This window comes from Microtus pennsylvanicus, chromosome 4, assembly GCF_037038515.1.
Source record: "Microtus pennsylvanicus isolate mMicPen1 chromosome 4, mMicPen1.hap1, whole genome shotgun sequence".
Lineage (NCBI taxonomy): Eukaryota > Metazoa > Chordata > Mammalia > Rodentia > Cricetidae > Microtus > Microtus pennsylvanicus.
This window is the reverse complement of record NC_134582.1, coordinates 56593197-56617932: the sequence shown is the minus strand read 5'-3', so window position 1 is coordinate 56617932 and position 24736 is coordinate 56593197. Positions and strand designations below refer to the sequence as shown.

Here is a 24736-nt window from a genome sequence, read left to right as displayed (position 1 = left end):
TCATGACCACAGTTCTAGTTACCAATTACATCTCTGTGTTTCTCTAAGAGGAGACATGTTATACTAAGAACACCGGAATTCATAACACACAATTGTCTCAAATCTGAGCTGAAGAATTTCGAAAGTCCTTTGGTGTTGTGTGACATGCACAATGCAGACAGTTTATGCTATGTGTTCAGAGTCCAGACTGCAGTGAAGTCATGTGACGCAGCAGAGGCGAGTGATGCCAGACACACCTTGAGATTCACTACTTGTTTGGTTATGAATCAACTTTTGGTTATTGTGTATTCAGAAACATTTTTTTGGTTTGTGTGTCTGTGTGTGTGTGTGTGTGCTCCTCCGTTACCTGATCCCACGAGGGGTTGAAAGTCACAGTTCAAGGGGTTAGGTGCTAAGTGACCTTATGCTCTATTCTATCACACAGATTCCTTATTTCTAAATTATTTTATGCTATACTCCATCATACAAGTTCCCAATTTTAAATTTTTAAATAAACTATTTACTTGAAACCTATTGTATAGGCTGTGTTGGTTTTCCCAATGTGGTTGGTCACTAAGCGAAATATCTACAAGCCAGAAAACAGTCTGTTGAACCCTAGGAACATACTTGTACTGAGGAGGAAGATGGGGTGAAAGAGCCTCTCCCTGGCACCCGTAACAGACCAGGCATGATGTATAGGAGTCATTTTTCACACTGCTGAGGTGACCTGAGTGGTGGCATTGTAGTCGTTTTCCTGGTAGAAGATGTCATCCTTCATAATTTCTTATGTTTATGCCATTCATTGAGTCAACCAAACTAATTGTCCTATTCTTTATTTCAGAAAAACTGTACAACTCCAGTGGCAGAGATCTAAGAAGGGCCCTTTTCTCGCTGAAGCAGATATTTCAGGTAAAAAGGGAAATCAAAAGCCAAAATACTACAGTCCTGCTTTTGCTTTGTTTGGGAGCTAGATACATAAAAGCTTGCACCTGTGTTTGTTACAAATAGGAAAGTCTGTTTAAATGACATCACAAGATGGTAGGGTAGGGAATGTAATGGTCTGTCTTGTCCCTTTAAGAGACAGGCCTCTCCCTGCCCCCGTCTCTAACACCAAGGCAAGCAGCCTGAGCCCCTTCCCTTTTCCCTCTCTTTCCCAAAGAGGCAGCTCTGTCTAGCTTCCTTATACCCACTTCTCCCCCTCCCCCTCCTATTCCCCCATCTCCCTTTCTCCCCTTTTCCTTAACCCCTCCATACCCCACTAAATAAATACCCACTTCCTCTGCATGGTGTGCCTTCCCATCTTGGTCATGGCACGTGGGGCACTCGGGGGCTCCCTGCCTGGGACCCGCTGCCCACTGCCTGCCACTGCTCAGGGACCTGCGGCGTGGTCTCAAGGCCCGCTGCCCACTACTGCCACTTGGGGACCTACAGCATTTTACTTAAACCATAATAGGGAAAGCACTTGTTAGGCAAGAACTGGGGTCACTTTGGATCTGCAACACCAGGTAAAGGCTGGGTGGGCACGATGGCAGGCAGAAACAGGACTCTAGAAGAATCTGAATAACCTCTCCAGCTGAACTGGTGAGCTCTGGATTCATGTGAGAGACCTTGCCTGATATAGAGGATGGAGAGGCATTGGGGAAGACCGCGGCTGTCAACCTCTGGCCTCCACATGCACCAGCACATGTGTCCACACACATGGAAATACATATACACATCACACACAAGAAATTAGATCAGAATTCCAGAGAAGAATATTTATGTCAAATATTTCAAGTATAAAAAGTAAAGACAGCTTAATCAAATGTTTTTTTCTATATTCCAGTTTTTAAAAAGAAAACCCAGTTGAGTATAATTAAAGAACTGTGTTCTGTTTCCCCCAAATCAGTATCTGCTTTCACACCCAGTCCGCCTCTCCTCCAGTAGTTGCCTTTTGTGTTCCTTTTGTGCATTCATGTTTCCTCCCTAGTGGTAGGTACCCACAGTGTATGGCAGTCTTTGGTATTACCTTCACATTTGTATTGTCACATTGCATATGTCCTACTTTGGTTCATTCATGGAAAATGAACTGATGTAGGAGTGACTGTAGATCTGTCTAGGGTTGTATTTTATACAGTGAGCTTGAGGTTCATTCTTCTTTGGGTAGACGGTTCTCTTAATTCCAGTTTGGGTACTGTAAAGCCTGCTTCTGGGGGCGTGTTCCCTTGTGGACACGCAAGTCCCTCATCACCGGTTTCATCTTATCACTCTGTACCAAGCCTTCCTTTCATCCCTATTCTGAGATAATCAAAGCATAGTGAGGACTAGGTCAGGTTCCAGATCCCAGAGAGACTGCAGTGGACAGAGTAAGGCTGTGGGTTTGTATGGAGTGTATCTGTTTAGGTTCACTATTTTCCCCTTATAATTTTAGACTTATGTATAGATTTCACTTCCCTTCAGTTCCTGTTTTATTCTTTAAAAGATTTTCTTTATAGAAGATAGTTTTAGCCAGAGTGAGTTTCTCTTGTTAATAGGGACTAGGTAAAAAGGTGGGGCAAAAAAAATCCAACTCACACACACATTCTTACCTTCTTTAAAACTTGCTCTTTTTCTAGAATGGGATCCTGCTCTCGCTTCTTCCAGGAATGGAATCCCTTTCCTGGGGAACATTTCTGAAGACATGTCCTCTTTTCTCTCATAGCCTGAGTTTGCTGTTCGGGGCATGGTTCCTCTGTCATGTTATAATAAACCTGTATCCTCTTATCACATGAAGGATAGCAGGGACCTATCAGATAATGCTAAGGTTCTTCCCCAGAGCTCTCAGAAGCAAGTTGAAGGTTGCTCAGTGGTGTTCCAGAGTCAGGACAATACACATGAACAAGGATGGTAACTGAAATGGATCCAGACACACTGAGGAAGCTTGAACTGATGGACATATTCACAAGGACACTAATAGATAAAACATGAATAGGTAGTGAATGCTGGTGGACTGGCTACTCAGAAAAGGGCAGATTTTTAGAACCTCAAATTCTTCTTGCCTTTTCATACTAAACTTTAAGGTCAAAAGAAGTCTCCTTTTAAAAAGGGAATCTTTGTAGAAAGCTTCTAGGTAATAAGGAACAACAGAATGCCACTGTTTTGTGCTCCCCAATGAATCCATTAATGAATTAATAACACAATAAAAGTTGCTAACATGACATAAACAAGGTACCATCTGAATTAATTAGGTATTTCCTGATAGAAATATAAAGTATGATGTGGCCAAGCAAACAAATCAACCCTGGATTCAGACATGAATCCAACAATGAATAATTGAAGACATAGGCACACATTGAACATCAATTTAGGTAAATGATCTGCCAAATCCAGACTGTGGGCTACTCTAAAAGGTGACTGACTTTCTTCAGCATGTAAGTTAATGAGGGTAGGAACATTATCTTTTATTGATTAGTTAATAGAGGTTTCTGAGTTTTAGATTCATATAAATGAATTACCATCTGTGGCTCTTACTTGGATCTTGTCCTGGTTTGAGCTCTATGGTTGTCATAAAACACTCTGACCAGAAGTAACTTATGCAGCGAAAGGGTTTGTTCAGCTTACACCTCTAGATCACAGTCGGTCACTGAAGGAAGTCAGGGCTGGAACTTAAGGCAGGAACCTAGGTGGGAACTATGGAGGAATGCCGTTTGCTGGCTTGATCTCTGGTTCATGTTTGTCTAGCTTTCTTATATAACTGGGACGTAGCTACCTAGGGATGGTGCTGCCCACAGTGGACTGGGCCTTCCCATATCAATTGCCAATCAAGGCCATCTATTGCAGACATGACCACAGGTCAGTTTGATCTGGGTAATTCCTTGAATGAGCTTCCCTCTTTCCAGGCAACACTAAGTTGTGTCAAACTGACAATACCTAACCAAGACGTCTTGTATAAATAGTGGTGAAAAAGTTGGAAATTTGGACACTGACTGGTTGCCTGATAGTCTTTTTAATATTAAAATATTTCTTCATGCTGGGTGGTGGTGGCACACACCTTTAATCCCAGCACTCGGGAGGCAGAGGCAGGTGGATTTCTGTGAGTTCGAGGCCAGCCTGGTCAACAAGAGCTAGTTCCAGGACAGGTTCCAAAGCTACAGCAAAATCTTGTCTTAAAAAAGAAAAGAAAAAAAAAAAGAAAAATTGTTTCTTACAAATACCTATACTTAAAGTTTCTAGAGTTGAGAGAATGATGGATAAAGCAAGGTTCCTGTGAGTTCATTCACACCTGTGTATGCGAGACTAGTTTACATACAGCGGGATTCTCCTAAATTAAAAAGTTAGAAAGAAAACAAAATACACTTTTTTAGACTTGCTCTATAGTCTTTGAACCAATTTATTTCTTGGCGTGCATCCCTTGAGGTTTTCTTGTTGATTCATGAAATGGTTTTGAAGAAATAGTTCGGTGCTGTGTAGACAAGGACAGTGCTGGCAAGCATGAGTTTTGAGTCTGGGTAACTGGATCTGAAAGGCAGCATGCTGGGTAAAGCTTAGGTAGATGCCTTGCATAATTTTGGGTCCACATCTTCATCATCTCTTGAGCTTTCTAAACGTGGAGTTTCTTTTAGAAACTCAGACTTTAAGAGCTTAAAAAATAGAGATATTGATTATTTGTATTGAATTAATTATTCTTTGACTAATAAGCGTTAGCAATAACAACAATAACACCCAAGACAAACCAAATTCCAGGGCTGATAAGATCCCTGGGGGTGGGGGTGGGGGCGCTTAAGGGCACCTGCTGCCAATCTTGAAACTCTGAATTTGATCCCAAACACTCAGGCGACAGCAGGGAGAGTCACACGCTGCCCACTGACCTCCGCCTGCATGTTGTGTCATGTGTCCCCAAACATGTGCTTCTACTTGCACACACACACACAAAGGAAATGTAAAAAAATTTAATTAAGAAAAATCACAAGTCAGTGAATAGCTTCTATAGAAAATTCTGGATGTGGAAGTACTCTCTTATCAGCTAGTGAAGATATTTTAATTTCATAATAGCCTGAAGCCGGTGTCTTTAAGAACCGCGTGTTAATGCCTATGTATTTTGGGATATGTATTTAAAATCGAGGACACTGCCAACTTGGAAGACTTTCTCTGCATTTATTACCCACGAGCACCCCCTTCCTCGGTGCTCTATCTGCACGGGTCCATGCATTTTTGCCAAGGGTCTGAGTTATTCTCACGAACGCCGTCTCGCCTGTCCGGTGCTTTTTTTTTTCCGAGTGCCTTTGCCAGACGCTCAGTTCTCTGGTATATTAATATTAGTGATTAGCTTGAGTGGTTTCTTGAGAGCTTGTTCGCACTTTTTCACCATGAAGTCATGTGTGAATCTAGTTTTAGTTAAAGCAATAAACATTTGTTACATGCTTGGAAAACCCTTCTGACTAGACATGAGCTCATCTGCATGTCCAGTTTTCACATAAGCTGCTGGAAAAGCGGACGGAGGAGGGAGAGAGGAGAAGGCATATATATATATCCTTTATACCTACCAGTGTAAAGTAATTTTCCAAAGCCTCATGATACTGTCCCATTTTCTCTTTCTTCCCTAGCCATGATTATCTCAAAGTCTGCGTTCACACAGCTGTCTTTCATTATGTTCAGCCTTGCTCCCCCTGCCCCCTAGCTGGCGCTGACCCTGCCTTTCACCGCATCACTTCCCAGGGACCTGCACTGTGTCTACCCACATTTAGCTCAAGACTCCCATCCATATAATTGAAAAAATGTCATATAATAAAGAAAGGGGCTGATTGCACGTTGAGACGGGAGAATCCTGCCAGCTCACCTATTTTCTCTCTTGCTGATAAACTGCAGTTGCCGCTACTGCCGCCGTCCTGTACCACGGAGTTGTTTTTCTGTATTCCCATTGCTGGGGTTTGTTTGTGAAGTTTCTGCTCCATTGTTATAATGAAGGATGGATGGTCCAGCTGTATCCTTCGTGCATTGGAAACGAGGCAATGGGTAACCTAGGGGATCTCCCCCATCTCAGTGGAAGAAAGCAGCAATGGAAACATCTTTTTCACAGGGCTCCCCAGAATTTGGTTTTACAGCAACCGCCCAGGTTGAGGGCTGGCCAGACATAGTCCAGCGGTCCTGGCCAAGTGTGTTTTGTTTCCCCGTCTTCCTGCCCTCTTGAGTCCCAGACTATGTGTTGTATGAGATAGTGTTTCTTGAGCCACCTGCCTATTTGGGAATTGAAGCAGAACCTAGGTCTCATTTTAGCAATTCAGATTCACTGCTTCTGCACGGTGTCCTTCTTCCTTGTCCTCCAGAGCTCCCCAGGTGCTCCTAACATGAAGGTGAGGGTGGGTGCTTCTTAGAACCTCCATCTTACCAGGAAGGAGGAAGGAAGGAAGGAAGGAAGGAAGGAAGGAAGGAAGGAAGGAAGGAAGGAAGGAAACAAGCAAGCAAGCAAGCAAACTAGCTTTGATACTCACAGTCCCAGCTCGGCTCACTGCAGCTCCCTCTCCTCCAGTTAGGGGTACAGCTAGGCAGTTTGCACATCTTGCAAGTTCCTGTGAGGCTCTCAGATGGATTTCCAAGGGTCCCTTGCCTAGGTGGACAGCTCTCTGTGATCACCACTAACTTAGCAGTCATCCGCTTCGATGTCCTGCCTTCTGCTCGCCAAGGCGGCCCTTTGGAAGGATGGCGGGCAGCTGCAGGTGACCGGCTCTTCTGTACTCTGCCTCCTTCCCTGTGCCGCCAGCCATGCAAGGCAAGAGATGAGAGGAGAGGCTTCTTTAGGTTGACAGGGAACATTCACAAGCCTCTTGTTGAAGCTGCCATCTCTAGGCTATCTGCTGGGACAAGAGTGTGTTTTTCTTGACAGGTTACACAGGACGCTTCCTGTAGTAAAAGCCGTGGAAGCTTCATGTGGCCAGCACCCTGGGTCCTGTGGGCATGCGAGGCCTGGGGATCTTGAAGAACGAAAGCAGAACACTGTAAAGCTTTTGGGCACGCAAGCGATTCATTTGCCGTGGCTTTATTAGATTGCCCAGAAGGCAGTAATTGGTCTTTGGCAAATGCCTGTGTGAAGACAGGTTGTAAAATTCCTTTGGCAAGAGGTTAGATGCTCACTCATGTGCGCTAACTTTCTTTCTCTCCCTCTTCCCTCTCTCTTCCCCACCCCTCTCCCTCCCTATTTCTCCTTCCTCACCCCCCCCCTCAAAAAAAACAACCTTACAAAAATAAAATTGAAAGCAAAGCAAGACAAAAATCCAGAGGTAGGGAGGAGATGGGAGGAGATGGGAAAGTGGCAGCGGTGGCGGGGGGGGGGGGAGGCATGAATGGACCAAAATATATTGTCTGAAAAAAGTTAAATAAAAAATTAAAGAGTTAGATGTGCCATTTGAATAGAGCAATAGTTCCTCATGGGTTATTTATTTCAAAGATTCCTCCAAAGTTTGAACAATGCAGCTTAGATATAGGGTGGACAGGGACCTATTCCTATTTGAATGCTTTATTTATTTTTTTTTTTTTAAAAAGGTCTTTTCATGTCTTTCCTTCCTTCCTGCCAGGATGACAAGGATTTGGTGCATGAATTTGTCATGGCTGAAGGTCTGACGTGTTTGATCAAGGTGGGAGCCGAGGCGGACCAGAACTATCAGAACTACATCCTGAGAGGTGAGTCCTAAGCAGCCATCGCTGTCCCGCTGTGCAGAGGCCAGAGCCTCCCTCTGGAGCTCACAGACTGGGAGCTTTGCACAAAGTCTGGGATATGGCAGGAAAGACTCATGGCCTTTTCATCAGTTTGTCAGCTCCTAGGAGTGGCTAGTGTCAGGGCTGACTTAGTATCTTCTAGGTTGCTAAAGAAAAAGAATGGGTGATTCGCTTTTTAAAATAAACCCCTTGCTTTGGTAAGAAGGGATGCACACTATTTGGGCTCAGATAAAATTCTTGATTTTAGCTCAAAGCTACCCAGAACTAAAACCTGATTTGTTTCTAGGAGGAAATCATTCCTACTTTTTTTCTTCTTTAAACATGAGCTGTCCTCTGTCACAGTGCACATCCCTCACGATGCCTTCCTGTTGTTGATGAAGAGGCCTCAGGTGGCCTGGGAACTGGCATTGTAAGGAATGATTCTAATGGCTACCTTATCATTTCGTGTGCTAACTGGTCTAGGGGTGGCTTTGGAGCACAGCTTCCTGTTGCTATTCAGAGTTAATGGTCTTTTATGATGGTGGTGATTTATGCCCATCTGCTAAAACATCTGTTTTCTCCCAAACCTGTGCCAGTAGGCGGGGCAGAAATGATTATATTTACCTTCCAAGGAGACATTGAATGTAAAACTTTTGTTTCATTTCATATTATCTCCATTTTATTGAAAATAAATTGAGTACAGTTGAAAATAATTAAGGCTCAAAGAACCTAGGGCTTGTTTTTAAGGAAGTCACTTTCCCTGAGCGTGGTCCAGCAGAGAGACTCTGCCTAGGCACTGACCCAGGCCAGAATGGTTCTGGGTTTTCCTGTCCCTTCCGTGTGAGTAAGTGTGATCCTGCAAACTGTATGCTGACATTCATTAAAAACAAAAAGCCACAGACCTCTTTTAGTTTTCCCTTGTATGAAGGGAAAGGCACACGAGATGTGTGATAATATCAGCTGCCCGTGGTTAGAGCTGACGGAGGCAGCAGCTGGGCTGCCCTGAAAATGCTCCTATGTCCCATGTTGTCATGTAGTTCATGCTAGTCAAGCTTTCCTTTCCATCGGGTGCTACTAAAAAAAACCCACACAACCGAAGGCACAAGGGCAAGCTCCCTCGGGTCACTGGGTACACTTTGTGTGTTGATCATTGGGATTTACTTGATAAGTAGGACAGGGTGCCTTCCTTAGCCTCGCTCTTTGCTCTGTGGTGTGCTGATGACTATGTCTGTGTGGGTGGCAGGTTGGCTCCTGTCACCTCCGTCTTTCCTTGGGCTTGTAACAGATTTGAGTCAGATGTCAGGAAGGATGCCTGACTGTCAAGATGCGTGATTTCTGTCTTCATATAATTAAATCATTTACATGGAGATTGTGATGGTGTGTTGTGTAGACACACAAATGTCAAACTCATGCTGCGTTGTAGCCAAAGGGGGCAGCTGTGTGTCAGAAGGGTCAGGTCCTGCCTGCATCCTCGTTCTTGTGTCTCTGTGCATACTTAGACTGGATGGCAGCAGAGAAATGGGGTGGGAAGAAGTGTACTACTACTGGTTTATCTTTCCCCCGCTCGTAAGTTAGGAACTTAGAAGTTGGATGACACAGGAAATATACACCGAAATGTCTCATTATGAATAACGAGTCCAGACGGACTCTATGGGTACTACTGTTTCAAGTATTTATCATTTATCATTACAAAAAAAGAGCCTAACACATAAGGAAAGCTATGTGGAACTAACATAGCCATCCATATATTTTTATTCATCTGTCCCTCTTCTGGGAGCATATATGTGTGAATTCTTATGTGTAAACATTTATCCCCATGGCATCCAAGTTTGGGCGAGGAACATGGCTTTCAGCTAGAGTTGGGCCAGTTTATCAGAACAGATAAGAATTTTTATCAAACCCACACCCCACTAATAAATGGATCACATGATCACCTGTTGCTGCAAGGGAGGCAGAGAAAGTGGGTGATTAACTTCTTGGATTTAACAGAGGAGGAGCTGGAGAGAAAGTCTGGCTTTGGGCCTGAAGGCCGCTAGATATGGCCATGTGGAGGGCGTTAGGAAGAGGAAACTTGGTGCGACTGAGAAGAGCCCCTCTAGGAAGCGGCAGTGAGTGTCACCCCACAGCTAGCCTTGGGGTTGCCCAGAGAATCTCTGTACAGAGAGCAAGTGGAGCTCAGTAGTCGCACAAGACCCCAGTGTGGAGGATGGCGAAGTCTGCCCGCCAGCAACGGTAGATGGTGTTGACATCAGGAGCTCCATGTAGGCTCTGCCATGCTGACTGTTCATCCTGAATCTCTGAGTGGTTTGTTATTTTACAGTGTTCTGATCTGGACCAGAAAGATGCTATGGGCAATGTACTGAATGTTAGCATGTGAGAATACCCACCCTCAACCCACATTAATGTGTGAGAATGGCCACTCAGACCCATGTTAGCATGTGGGAATACCCACTTGCGACCCACATTAACATGTTAGAATTCCCACTAGTGACCCATGTTAGCGTGTGAGAATGCCCACTTATGACCCATGTTAGCATGTTAGAATGTCCACTCAGGGCCCAGACAGATCTGGAAGGCACCTGATGCTTTGCCGTCTCGTAGAAAATGCCAGCAGTTAAGTTTTTACAGTCGGCACACTTGTGAGATATGAGGAGGTCTAGTACTCCATCCCCACCTCCAGCGTCAGTCCTTCCTGCTTTTCTTTCCAGTGGTGTCCATTTATTGGAGACCAGAGACTTGCCATGCATTCCCTGGAAGGAGAGTAGTTTCCCATGACACTCTAGTTTACTTCCCTGCATCCTGTTTTCCACAGAAGGGGGCGTCTTCTTTGCCTGCCCTGTGTCCAGCGAGGCTCCAGAGATTTGCCCCTCAGCAGGGCCCTGTATTCACCCAGTAGCACGCTGTGATGCATCTGGCTGGAACCTATGCCAGGAACTGTACCTTCTGGGAGCATGGAAATGACAGATTTCTTGGGGAGTGACTTTTTTGTTTTTATACAAGGAAGCTATGGCTTTTCTAAGCCATGTGTTGAGTCACTCCTCTGTGTCTTCCACAGAGTTCTTGTGAACACTTGTTTTGACATGGCAGTCGGCTGCCAGCAGTCAGCAGACATTCACAGTCAAGAATAACCTTCCAGTTGCTTCTGTTTGCCCAGCCCTGTTTTAACCTATTTACGCTGGACTGGGGATGAAGGAGGGGAAGATGGAGATCAAAAGAAAGAAGCCTGCTTGAGTTTTATGGTTCCATTACTGCTTTCTGGTGAGAGCATAGCAGGCCACCTGGGGGCACTCAGAGCACCCAGGGGTTGATCTGACAGTGGGAGTGGGGGCTGTGGTCAAGCATCTTCACTGTGGTTCTGAGGGCGGGAACAGATGAAGTAAAATAAGAAAGCCTGTAGGTGTGATGGTTAGTCTTCACTGAGAGTGTGAATGCGTTTAGAATCACCTAGGGAACATGCCTCTGGAGCTTTCCCCGAGGAGAGAAGCCCCACTCTGACTGGATGGCACTGTCCTGCCGGCTGGGGTGCTAGACGGAAGAAGGAAGCAGGCTGCCCATCAGTGTTTCTTTCTGCTTCTTGACTGGATGCAGTGTGTCCAGGAGCTTCACGTTCCTGCTGCCGTACCAGAGACACACTTGCTGTGTTACTGACCCTGCTACAATGGGCTGTGTTCTCGAACTGTGAGCCACAATAAACCCTTTCTTTCCGAAGCCATTTTTGCCGGGTGTCTGTCGCTGCAGTGAGATCAGCCATCAACATTTACAGTTATTCCAGCGGGCTTCGAGGCCTGTCATGAATGACCAGGGCTTGTGCATGGTGACTTCAGCCATGGGACACTGTTCCAGGACTGGTTGAAGGTGGCAGGCTCTTTAGAAAGGGGAACTTTAGGAGGCTTGCAAACCAGGCCTAACAACATTTAGGAAACAACACTGCCGACGGTAAGGTGGCTCCAGACCAGCGTATTGTGTGTGAAGTTTCCTCAGGAGTCTCTCAAGAGCTCAGCTTGATGAGGCCTCCCTAGCCCTGTGGGCCTGAAGGAGTAGATGTGAAGGCAGCACTTGTCTGGATTGCTTCTAGAGCACTCTAGTTACCCATGAAGGAGCCTGAGGTGGTCATTTCTACTCAGCCCCGTTGGTTGGTGGTGGTGGTGGTGGTGTGTGTGTGTGTGTGCATGTATGTGCACACGTGGGCATGTGTTTTAAGCTTTTTATGTTTTCCCTGTATGTGTCTGTGCCACGTGTGTCCCCGGTGCCCTCAGAAGCCAGAAGAGTGTGTTGAAGCCTCTGAAACTGGAGTGATAAATGGTTGTGAGTCACCATGCGGGTGCTGGGAATTGAGCCCAGGTCCTCCAGAAGGGCAGCAAGTGCCCTTAGCCGATGAGGCATCTCTCTAGCCGCATGCCTGAGTTGTTTTTACATGGAGGCCCAGACATTGGTTCCGTGCCATTGAGTGCCTATTGACTGGGAGGTAAAGACAGGTTTGGGATTCAGGCAGCCAAGCGCTCTCCACAAATGCGAGCTGGCTACCGAGAAGAGGGTCTTAGCTGCGCAACACGGAGAAATAATATTTATCTGAGTTGTTATTCTTGGATGGTTATAGCTAATGATCTACAGTTTTTCAGGATAGCCAGTATTTAATATAAATGTACCATGGAATTTTATACCTCACAATTATGCTTATGGAAGGAGAACCTAGAGTGGTAGATTCCTGGGAACTTCAACTTTCCACAGACATTACCCAGCCTTTGCCGTGGGCCACGTGCCACACCAGGCCCCGTGGCGGAGAGGATGAAGCCGAGATTGAACCCTGCCCTAAAGCAGATGCCCAGCACATTTTAGATACTGTAGTCCGTGTTTAGAGATTGCACATACATGATAGACTTCACAAGAAAAAGAGGAAGATGTGTGAAAGCCATAGGCTGGCTGTATGAGCTGGCAGCTCCCCAAGAGAAGCCGCGGTGACTGGCAGGTTTCATGCAGAGGATTTTTTCCCCAAGGCGGGGTCTCGCTGTGCAGCTCTGGTGGGTCTGGAACTTACTATGGACAGCAGGTTGACCTCACGCTCACAGAGCTCCACCGGTCTTTGCTTCCTGAGTGCCGGGTGCAGAGGCATGCTGCGCCACACCTTGCTCATATGAAGAAGTGTGATGTGGTCATTCTGCTGAAAGCAAATCTTGATTGGTCACGAACACAAATACCAGAGGCCTTATCAGAGCTGTGTTATAAACTCATGTAGTTCAGTCCTTTCATTCTACAAGAAAAATTCAGATATTTTTACCCCATAGTATGTTTAAAGAAATGTTGTCTACGCTGTCAACATTTCCAAATGCAGAGATTTGGCATTTAAAAGCCCATCATTCAATAGTTGAATTTAAAAAATGTGGTTTATAGATGCAATGGAGTTTGATTCAGCCATAAAGAAAAATAAAATGGTGTCATTTGTAGTAGACTAGATGGGTGTTGAAGATTGTTCTGTTATATGCAAGTAAGGTAGACACAGATAAACATCATGCGCTTTTTCTCACATAGCATGTATATAGATTAATATATATTATTATCTAGATTTATATAGATGTATGTGTGTATATGCATGTGGGCACACATATTTATGTATATGACATGGAATGGAAGGGAGACAGTGGGAGAGGAAGAGTTCTAAGAGGAGGTAAGAGAAAGAACAGAGTAATGGGGAGAAAGACAATATACTGCATGTCTTCTTTCATGTGCAGAACCCAGATGTAGATGTGAAGGCATAATGCGGACTGTTTGGCTGGAAGAAGGAGGCTGATTGGGAGGGGATGGAGGATGGGGAAGTAGTTTTAGGAGGGGAAGGGTTGGGAGGACAGTAGAGGTCGTAAGATGAGCAAAGTAAGTGACACACATGAACATGTCATGATGAAACCCATTAGTTTGTGTTAAAATATTTTAAGTTTTGTGTTAAAACTTTAACTTAAAAGAAAAACCCGAGTTCATGCTTGCTTTTTTTTTTTAAACTGGAGCTAGCCTTACCTACATTCCACTCTAGGAAAAAAAATCCCAAGTGGCATTCCCATGGGGGGATTCTCTTGGAGAATTGGATATGGCTGGATTTTTGTCAGCATCTACAGCAGCAGAAGCAGAAATCCCTGAGCACAGAGGATCAGTGATGGGAATGATGGTTACACGCAGAGGCACTGAAATCCACATGAGCATTTTTTAGCCCAGAAGTATACCTAAGCTTATATCTTAGTGCTTAGATCAGAGAAGGCAAACAGGAAGTGGGGTTCAGATGTCACAGGAGTGGGGAGAAGGGGAACCAAAGTGGCCGTCAGGTGAAGACATGGAAGTAGAGGTGTATTGCTGCTTAGTTTCTGAGCCACGGTGAGGCCGTGATATCTGATTTTCCATTGGCCAGTGGGCTTGACTCCTCCTCTTCTCCTGCCGTCATCCAGATCACTCTGCTGGGCTGGGTTCTACTCTTGCTGAGCAGGCTTTCTGTGCCTGGTCTAGACTTCAGGGACATCATGGTGACTGCATCCTCATCCTGGTATGGATGATATTACTGCACACTTGTGCCCTGTGGTGCCACCTGCCCCATGTGAACTGAGGCTGGTGTCCAAGATGGATTTCTTCCTTGCTTGATTGATGTCACTCTTCTTGCTGAGTAGGTGTGGTGTGGAGGGAGACAAACTGAGCATTTGTGGAGGCAAGTCGAGCCTGCAGCTCATTTCTATTTAGCCTAGTATCTTCAAATTAAAAAAATGTGGACATTGATAAATTAGCTTTGGTATGAAACACTAAGTTCAAGCTGGTGTTGGGCCGTCAGTGCTGCATGGCCAGCTAGAGAAGGAAGTGGCTGTTCCCTGTAACCCAGGCACGGGACTCTGCCTTCTCTGCCCTGGCTTCTGTACGATCTGCCACTCCTGGAGCTAGTCCACTTCATTTTGCTGCCTCTTTGCCCCCGCATGTGTTTACATTTGAGACCGCTGACTAATGACATCATAGTCTGTGAAGTGAGAATTCCAGTCTAAAGTAGACGAGCCCAGCTCTATTACAGGAGTTAAGATGTCGTTTCTGCTTCTTGCACTTGATTCTCAAGTGCAGGGTGCAGCTTTTTTCCCCTTCTCGGCACTCTGGTGTGCCTCTTCCCCATCAAGGCCTGCCATGAATCCATCAGGGCAGAAGGCTGTCACACAAAAAGAACAGTAGCTTACAGTCGGAACAGCGCAGCTTGGGAAATAGGGAGAGAGGACAGAGAACCACTGAGGGACTGGAGTGTACTGACAGGAGGCTCTGGTTGGAAACTGGCTATATTGGATGAGCCTGAGTTGGCTAACAAGCTTTCATCTCAATTATAAATCTTTTGCCCTACACCCCACACAATTTTTTTCTTGTTGATCAAGTCTTATCTAAGATGAGAGTGTCAGAAGTGTGCCCGTGACATAAAGCTGTCCCAAGACAGCCACATCTAAGAAGATAGCTACAGGGCTGGAGAGATGGTTCAGACATTACTACTCTTCCAGAGGACAGGGATTCGGTACCCAGCACTCACTTGATGGCTCACAACTGTCTGTAACTCTAGTTCCACGGAAGCTAATACCCTCTTCTAGCCTTCATAGGCACTGAACATATGTGATACAAAGGCACAGATGCAGGCAAAAATACCTTATCACATACAATAATAAATTAAGAGTAAGTAAATAATAAATTAAATAATAATAAATTAAAAATTTTAAAGCTGCCTATAAAAATAAAAGATAGACACAAAAATATGGAATGATGTATGTGTTTTTTTTTTAAAATGTAAGTAACTGTTATGGCTTTTTCTTTACTGAATAAGCTGTGGAAACTGAATATTTTGAACTACAGCAATTATATAAAGGCAAGCAGGGGCTCTATCACACTCTTGCTTGCTTCATGTGTGACTTTGATAAAAATGGATGTGCTATTACATTCATTGCCAGCCATGTTCCTGGAAGGGTGTGGTTTAAAAAAGTGGCCCTGAGACACAAAGACAGTTATCATGGCATTGTGACATCTCTTAGACGTAGCACAATTGTTTCTTTAAACTTTAGCTCTCTCATGTGAAAAGGATAGTACCTGGTCTTATGCCAACTAAAGGGCATGTAGTCAGCTCATCTGAAGGACCCAGTGGCAGCTCTAACCTTTACTGTCAGTGCTAATCAGTGATGTCACTGTAGAGATCATGTTTTGGGCTGAATGCATCCACTGAGATATGCTGAGATTGTAACCTCACACCCCAGGGTGGGACTATACTTAGAAACTGGGACTTAAAAGAGGTAGCTGAGTGCAAATGAGATTATTAGGCATTAACCCAATATGGCTATGATTCTTATGATAAGAGGAACTGAGGCCACAGACCTGTATGAAAAGAAGGGCATCTTCAACAAGCCCAGGAGAAGAGGGCACAGAAGATTCCAGGTGAGCTGAACCCAGATGAGAGCTTGAGCTTCCTGCCTGCAATGACTCTGAAGAGATGAGATTTTGTTGCTTCAACCTTCCAGGCTGTAATATTGGTTATGGACACCTGTGCCAATACGTTGACTTTATACAAAATCTGCTGGAAGTCATTAGGTATTTTCCAAGGCAAAAGTGCCAGGGATGGAGCTGTCAGACACAGGGCATACACCGCTCCATATTGTTTTAGACTGAATAGTTTATTTAAGCCTAATGGTCTCATCAGTCTTTGTCATCTGGGTGATTTGGCTGTAATTTTTTTTAACCAATGGATTTTAAAGTCATTTAAAAATGCTAAACTCTTAAGAATCTAAGCTGTGACAATCCCAGGTCAAATACAGGTACTACCTGCTTACCTCACCCAGACCAACATAGTGGAGCCGCTTGTGCCTCTGAACCGTGAGTGCACAATACCTCCCTTCCAGGCACACCACTGCACTTTACTCACAAATCCCATCTAAATGCTCTGTCTCCCGCACAGAGGTCATGCTAGGAGCATAGCCTAGAAAGCCAGCATTTTAAAACTGAGTGGCTATTTTACTGTTGCAGCTGCTGAGTGAAGAAATTCTCTCTGTGGCACCCTGCCAGCAAACAGCAAAAAGTTGTGTTAAACTCTGCTTTTTTATGTGTGTCTAGAATTTCTTTTCAAGCCCTCTCAGGTTTTACATGGAGTTAGTTGACCACGTTGTGGCACCAATCTGTAGTAGGGAGCAGGGCCCTTTGTTCTGGCTGCCCGGCTAACTTAACCCCCGAAATAATCATATAGAAACTGTATTCATTTAAACACTGCCTAGTCCATTAGTTCTAGCCTCTTATTCACTAATTCCCACATCTTGATTCAACCCATTTCTAATAATCTGTTATTGGGAAAGATTCAGCATGTCTGACCTGGCAACTCCATGATGACTCTCTGTCTGCCCTTCTTCCCAGCATTCAGTTCTGTCTCCTCCGCCTACCTAAGTGCTGCCCTATCAAAAGGACAAGGCAGTTTCTTTATTCAACCAATGAAAGAAACACATAGATAGAAGAACCTTCTACACCAAGTTTTGAAATTTTGGTTGTCATGTGTTGAATATGCTGATTGGTTTGTAAGGAATTTACATCGTTAATTTACAGGGTTAAACTTTTGTCCCCGTGGATCTCTGTTTCTTGGGACTTTCCAGTCATAAGTTGTCCCTCTAATTTTTATGCACTGCTGTGGGATATTATACTGTAAGCATATAACCTTAATCAGGTAGCCATGGCTACCTGCAAGTGACCTCAAGATGGGGCCTGTTTATGTTCCATCCTAGGAGGGTGTGGAGACTCCACTCACTCCTTCCTGTATCTTCCTTCCAGTTGTGTGTAATTCTGTTCCAGCTGCACGTGGTCTCAGTGTTTTTGGAGACGATAAAATATGTAGAGTTTGGAAGGTTACCTGAAGAAAGGGTTACATATATGTGGCTATCCTGGCTAGTATTGTTTTTTTTTTTATCAACTTGACAGCAGCTAGAGTTATTTAGGAAGAGAAACCTCAATTGAGAAAATGCCTCCATTAGATTTCAAGTATGGAGGGCATTTTCTTAATCAATGATTGATGTGGCACATGGCCCTGGGTGGAATAAGAAAGCAGGCTGAGCAAACCAGCAAGCAGAGTTTCTCCATGGTTCCTGCCTTGAGGTTGCTGCCTTGTGTTCCTGCACTAACTTGATGACCTATAAACCTCAAGATGAAATAAACCCTTTACTTCCTGGTTCTGGTTAGCACTCCAGGTGCCACCCATGCTGGTGTGAGATAATGTGGTTGCTGTGCTGCTGTGCGGGGGGGGGGGGGGGGGGGAGGTCAGCCATGCTCTTGTAAGCAACCTCTTTGCTTGCAAGGAAGGAACCTTGCTCTGCAATGAAGCAATACCCCGACGCCCTTAATGGTTCACCAAGCTAGACTTGAGTGGTAAGTGTTGTCTTTGAGGCCAGCAATTGTCCTATCTCCCAGCAAAACTCAGCACATAGGAGTGATGTTCTTTTCTCTCCTGATTAAGATTATATGCTTACAGTATATAATCTTAGGACAAAAGTTTAAACCTTTAGGTAATTATGTAAATTCCTTACAAATCAAACAGCATATTCTGTACATGACAACCAAAACTTCAAAACTATTTTTTAATGACTTTAAAATCCATTGGTTAAAAAAAAAATTATACCCAAATCACCCAGATGACAAAGACTGATGAGACCATTAGGCTCAAATAAACTATTCAGTCTAAAACAATATGGAACAGTGTATGCCCTGTGTCTGACAGCTCCATCCCTGGCACTTTTGTCTTGGAAAATTCCTAAATGACTTCCAGCAGATTTTGTATAAAAATCGACGTATTGGCACAGGTGCCCAGTTTAGCACCTGTTGGGGATGTGGCCTCCTGGTGTAATCAGCTACCTGCTGAGAAGTTTGGTCACAGCAAGAGAGTCAGTCTGCCCTTTCTGGGGACAGAGAGATGTGAAGTCACTCTGGTGGCTACTTGGTGTCCATAGTGACAGATGCTTCTTCAGAGTGTTTGCTCTGTGGCCTCTCCTTTCTCCTTGAGGAACAGGGGCAAAATATGGACTCAAGTTGGAACAGTTCCATCTTTCTCCTGGCTTCTTCAGACAGAGCACTGTGCCCTCAGCCAACTCTGCTCCTCCAATTTCTGTAGGAGTCTGTTTCCAGAAGGAGAAGCCAAGTGCTGCCCCGTGTTCTCTGAAGCCAGTGGCAGTGCCTGATGTGTCTGGGTGGGCTTGCTGGAGGTAGCTGTAGTCCTCCAGGCGACAGGCTTCAGAGCTCTTCCCACCTGCGCTTGTCCTGGGACATCTGGGTGAACTGAAGAGGAGGTGGTCTGGAGGCTGCTGGGCTTTGTTTGTTTGCTTGCTTTTGGTTTTTGGGGGGGAAATTCTGAGAGATTCGAGTCAGCACAACCTGTGGTCTGAGCTGTAACCATCCCACAGACCTGTGTGCAAAGCTGCTTGGCCTCGAGTGGGTGAGTGAGCTCCCACCAGAGGGGGCAAGAAAGGACAGAGACGGGTCCTTATCTTTGATGTGACAAAATGCTTTTTATGCTCCTTCTGCTACAAGGTCAGAGAACATGCTGGGGTACTCTGCGGAGGGCAGCCCCATCTCATCCGTCCCTTGGTGGTCACGGGTGAATGCGGCAGTGCCCATCCATTGAGGACTCTAGGTTCTTGTTGCTAGCTTTGCTGATAGTGCTGCTTTTCCCTCCCAAGTACCTTTCTTTTATCCTATGATTACAGAATGCCTATGTGTAAAATTTAAATTTATAAAGAAAAAAACTATCATTAGAAGTAGCGAGCATTAAATGGTAACAGATGCCTAATATCTAAGAGTCTAGAGAAATCACAGCTGGGTGGACTGGAAGCATCCTCAGTAGGCAGACTCGTGTGAACCGGCTAACTCTGGGCCCTTTTTAAACTGCAGAAATGGTAAAGTTGTATGCTTAGCTCAGTGCTGTTGTGTGCAGGCTTGAAAGAGAATACATGTGGGTATATGACCCCTTGATTATCAGCTGGCAGCACTGTTTGGGGAGGTTTAGGTGGTGCAGCCTTGCAGGAAGATGGAAGCCACTGGGGGGCAGGCTTTGAGATGAAGTGGCCTGTCCTTCCTTCCAGTCGTTCTCCCTGATTCACGCGTGCAGTTGAGGTGTGACTTCTCAGCTTCCTGAAGTCATGCCTTCCACTCGCCACCACCTCTCTGGCCCACCATGATGAACCCATCCCTCTAGAGTCATAACCAAAATAAACTATCTCTTTCTTAGCTGTTTCTAGGCATGTGGTTTTTTGTTTTGTTTTGTTTTGGTGTTTTTTTTTTTTGTTTTTTTTTTCGAGACAGGGTTTCTCTGTAGCTTTGGTGCCCGACCCAGAACTAGCTCCTGTAGACCAGACTGGCCTCAAACTCCCAGAGATCCACCTGCCTCTGCCTCCTGAGTGCTGGGATTAAAGGTGTGCGCCACCACCACCCGGCCCTAGGCATGTGTTTTATCAACGCAACAGAGAAGTAATTAAAATATGTAGTTACGGTTAATTTGGCAACTCTTTTCTGTGTCCACCACATGCCTGTTTGAGTGTGTGCTGGGGGTCAAACTTAGGCCCGGTACATGCCCAACCAGTGCTCCAACCTTGAGCTACACCTCATCCTCCCAGGTAGGCTATTTATAACATTCCCAATGCATTCTGTGTAGAACCATCTCTCCAGAAATTCAAGCTGGCTTTCGGACAAGAATAAACACATAAAAATAAAATAAAATTCTTTACCGCCCCATATTATCAAGTCCCTAAGTGTTTTACTTGAAGAACGGCCACTAGAAGGCTTTGTGTTCATTCGTTTATCTACTGTGAATGAGAAGAAAGAGAAAAAAATAGATATTTGGCTTCTTCTTATACAAAGCATGGAATTATCTCCAGAGAAATCTCATTATAGCATATCCACCAGGAGATTTTTCTTTTTCCACAAACCTAAGTCGTGTGCCAGTACCTGGTCTTTTCCTCAGTCAGTGGGCTTTCTGCAGCAGCTGATGGCTAGGTGTCTCTCAAAGCACTGCCCTTGCCCACATGACTGTTTATTACTTGGTCTTGCCTGCGGTCTTCTTTTATTCAGCTTTGGATCACAAACCCAGGCTTATGATTGAGCAGCATGTCTGAGGGAAGACTTCATCTATTTTTTTGGCTGGCATTTGCTGGGAAGGCAGTTGGTGTGTTCATTGAGTGGTTCATGTTGGAGTTTGCAGGGCTCTTAGTAGACAGGCCTGCGTCCCAACACCACTCTGTTCTTGACATGGAGTCTTTCCCCACCACAGTTGTCCTTTGGCTCAGGCTATTGTCTATCTACTGGGTCTCTAATTCCAGAACACCACATCCAAACCTGAACCAGGTATTGTCATAGCCAGTTGGCCCTCTGCCTACACCTCTCTGTGCCATCTCCACAAAGAGTGCCATCATTCGTCACATTCAAGGTAGACATCTGAAGGGCCTGTTACACCTACTCTCCCACTCCCCTGTAACAGTGAGTCCGTAGCCAACCGAGGGGCTTCCTAAACCTACTCTCCTGCTAATCTGTAACAATGAGCCACCAAGTCTAGGCTTGTCTGCCCTTCCTGCCCTTTCAGATCACCCTGCATCTTCATTCATAGCTGTGGTCTTGATTTCAGACTTCCATTTGTGCCTTCTAACCCATTCTCCCACCTCCTGCCACTCCCTGATGGATCTCTGTGTTCAGTTCTATCCATCTTTGGTCCCTCTTGCACCCTGTGTCATATACTAATTTCCTGCATCATTGCTCTGCTCTGCTCAGTCCCCCACTCCTATCTTCAATTGCTCTTTTCCTCCATGCAGGAAGAGCCCACCAGAGTGATACCCTGTGTGTCTGTCTAGGCCATCATGGGTGAATGTCTGCTGTTCTCTTGTGAGTGCTTTGTTCATCCTCTTTATGGGTTACATTAGCAACCTTATTCTGCTCATCCTTCAAGTGGGGCTCAGGTTTACAAATATCCCCAGAAGACCATCTTGGACCCTCAGTATTTTGGTGTTCTGCATATAACCTGATGTTGACACTTGCTGGCAAATACTCAGTGAGCATGTGCTGGACCACTGTCCCTAAGCTAATTCCATTCCCTGCACCTGACTTGAGTCTGTATTTGCTTCCATCCTTGTCTGGGAGACACATTTTCAGGGCTCTGTGAAAGTTGACTGTATGAGGACAAAGATGGATGCTATTACTATTCTCAAGGAACATGCTGACTGGCATTAAGAAACATAGAGACCCATAATTCCCTAAGCTGTAAAGTTGGCCCAGAATTTACAGGTCTCATTTCTCAGAGTTCAAGTTCAAGTTGATTTATTTTTGTTCCTTAGCAGAAAGTGCCAAATGATTAAAAGTCCTTGCTGATACATTTGCTGGATCAGTAGTATAGGATGGTGTATAGCTTGATTTTTGTATGTCCTGATTTTGCTAGGTGAGATGCATGGCCATGGGCTTTACTCTGTAGTCTGCTTTATTTGAGGGACAGTTGTTTTCCTGCTTCTGATATGGGACAAGTTCTTCGGTAACAGAATGATACACAGCAGCCTTTGTAGCCCCAGTGCTAGCATCTTCCTAAGGGTCACATAGATGTTTGATAGGCAGTTGGTAAAACATTGAATGAATGAGCCACACTCAAGGTCCATCTTGGTTTGTCTAGTGTTCATGAGTGACTCTAACTAAGTGTAAACCTTTTACTAAGAACTTCACGCATAGAACCAGAAGGTGGGACACTGGAACACTGGGTGTATGCTACAGGGCTAACTTAGGGATTGCAGGGTTTTCATTTCAGTTGTTTTCTGTATCTGTGTTTTATCTGTCGCTTTCTTCTTTCTCTACCTCTTCTCTCCCTGTTGGGGGATTGCACTCGTTTGTTCCTGGCTTCCCAGAACCAAAATAATCACACAGAAACTATGTTAGTTGTAACACTGTTTGGTCAATAGCTTAAGTGTATTGCTAGCTAGCTCTTATATCCTAAACTAACCCATATCCATTAATCTGTGTATCACCACGTAGCTGTGGCTTACTGGGTAAAGTTCTGTCCAGCATCCGGCGTCTTTCTCCAGCAGGGCTACATGGCTTCTCCTCAACTCTGCCTATTCTCTCTATATATTTCTTTTAGCCTGGCTTTACTCTGCTAAGCCACTGGCTGAAAGCAGCTTCTTTATTAACCAATAAAAGCAACACACATACAGAAGGACTTCCCACACCATCTCCCTATCATCTTAAAATGAGACTCCACCAAGACCATCCTCACCCTCTTCTGCAAACAGTTCACAGAGGCTCTGGTGCATCTCAGCTGCAGAGACACTTCTGTCACTTCTAGGGCCCCTGACTCTTTTCCGGTGATGTATCTGCTCCTTTGCTCCCCAGGTAACCCCGTCCTTGGAACTGGCATTGGGCCTAGCATGATTTAGTCAGGGCATGAGTTTAGATGCCGTTAGCTAAGTAAGTGGTTGTTTTTGGACCAAAGGACAATTTTATTTTATTTTTGCTTTTAAAGATGGATTAGAAGCAATAAGTAGAAGTTACAGGAAAGTGGGTTTTTGACGGCAGACGAGCTCCAAGAGCTGGAAAATTAGTTTCCTTCTCCTGCCAACACAAACTTATCTGTGGTGCCATTCTGGAGCAGTCTGTGAGGATTCTGAAGCCACACCCGGCATCAGCAGGAAAGAGCGCCATGGCTGATTAGCGATGTCTGTCAGCAGCTCCCGGCAGAGAGGGCGCGGGAGTGCCGTGCTGCGGATTTAGAGATTAGAGGCTAGGAGGCAGTTTCAGAAGGGTTGCTGAGTTGATTTCAAACAGGTGTGTGCCAATTAAAACTTCCTAGTCACAGACTCACTACCTTGCCTTGGCAATGCTTCAGCTGACCCATCAGGTCTCAAAACTCAGGACTCGCTGCCATCGGATGACTTTTGTGCATCCTCTGATCTCTAAGGTTCTAAGTAAAATATAAAAGGCTGAAAGGAAGAAACAGCTCAGCTCCCAATAAAGCCAGCTGTATTTGTGACATGTAGAGCCCATCCATGCCATGGGCAAGGCAGATAGATGGACTACTGCCCTTTGGTCCTTTGTCATCAAATGGTTGCTAGTCCAGAATCTTTTTGGAGGATTCAGAAACTTGAACGGTTGACCAAGTAAGTGTGGTTTCTATTTGGGAAACCATACATATGTGGTGAGGTCAGTGGCAGAGAGCCAGTATGTAGACATCTTGCCTTCCAGAACCTAAGGGCTGAGACCCAAGAGGACTCTCAGAAACACCACAGGGCTTGCGTTTATTGGTTAAGCCAAGACCGGGCTAGAGAGAGGTTGGTACCCATGAGGAGAGCGTCCAGCCATGACTATCCTGGGGGTGGGGACTTCCTTATCTTTACTTGTATCCAGTCACATGTCCAAGGTTGCCTAAAGAGTTTTTGTCCAGTGTATGTCTTAATGGCTCTAACCAGTATGGTTCTTTACAGCAATTGAACTGATAAATGTAGAGATATAAATTATAAGGAGGGGGTTCTTACAGTGGAAGCCAGTATTCCACCAGTGAGCACCTGCGTAATGGAGAGGTAGATAACCATGTACCCAGTCCCATGAGTCTGCTACCTCGGTAGACATACCCACCAAATGCCTGGAGGTTCCCTAGAGAATTGCTGAATGTTTGAGTTCATGTCGAAAGACCAGAGAAGCTAGAGCCTGAGGTCCATGGGCAACAGCAGGGACTGGGACAGTCGGTGACTTGTAAGCTACCAAGCTGTCTTTATGTGCCTTCGCTTTTCATTCGGGCAGCAGACGCTTTGCAGGGTGTTGTGTCCACTCAGGATGGGTCCTCGTCTCCTAGTTAGATCCATATGTCAGTCCTCAACGGGCATGTTTCATCAACCCTATGCATGAAGACTATTAATATAAGACGAGCCTTCACACGGACCCTCACCTGCATTTGTAGGTTTTCTTTCTGTCTTTCCTTAGCTCCTCCATATCTTAACGAGGGGGTTTCGATAACACTGACCTCTTCTACATTCTACATTCATTGATTATTTTTTCAATTTGTGCTTTCTCCAATTGTTCTATGATTAAAATCCTTATTAGATAAAGATGTTCTGACTTATTCACTTGCCAGTGGGTTTTA

General features: G+C 45.0%; 1 protein-coding gene across 11 annotated transcripts in view; it reads left to right on the top strand.

Annotated features, from left to right (window-relative positions):
* The window catches only part of Fhod3 (formin homology 2 domain containing 3), a 424496-nt gene that overhangs the window by 181481 nt on the left and 218279 nt on the right, over positions 1-24736 (top strand). For all 11 annotated transcript variants that reach the window (XM_075969157.1, XM_075969155.1, XM_075969156.1 and 8 more), the window contains exons 4-5: positions 821-888; positions 7506-7611. In XM_075969157.1, the coding sequence (XP_075825272.1) occupies positions 821-888; positions 7506-7611 (174 nt within the window). The remainder of the gene's footprint in view (positions 1-820; positions 889-7505; positions 7612-24736) is intronic.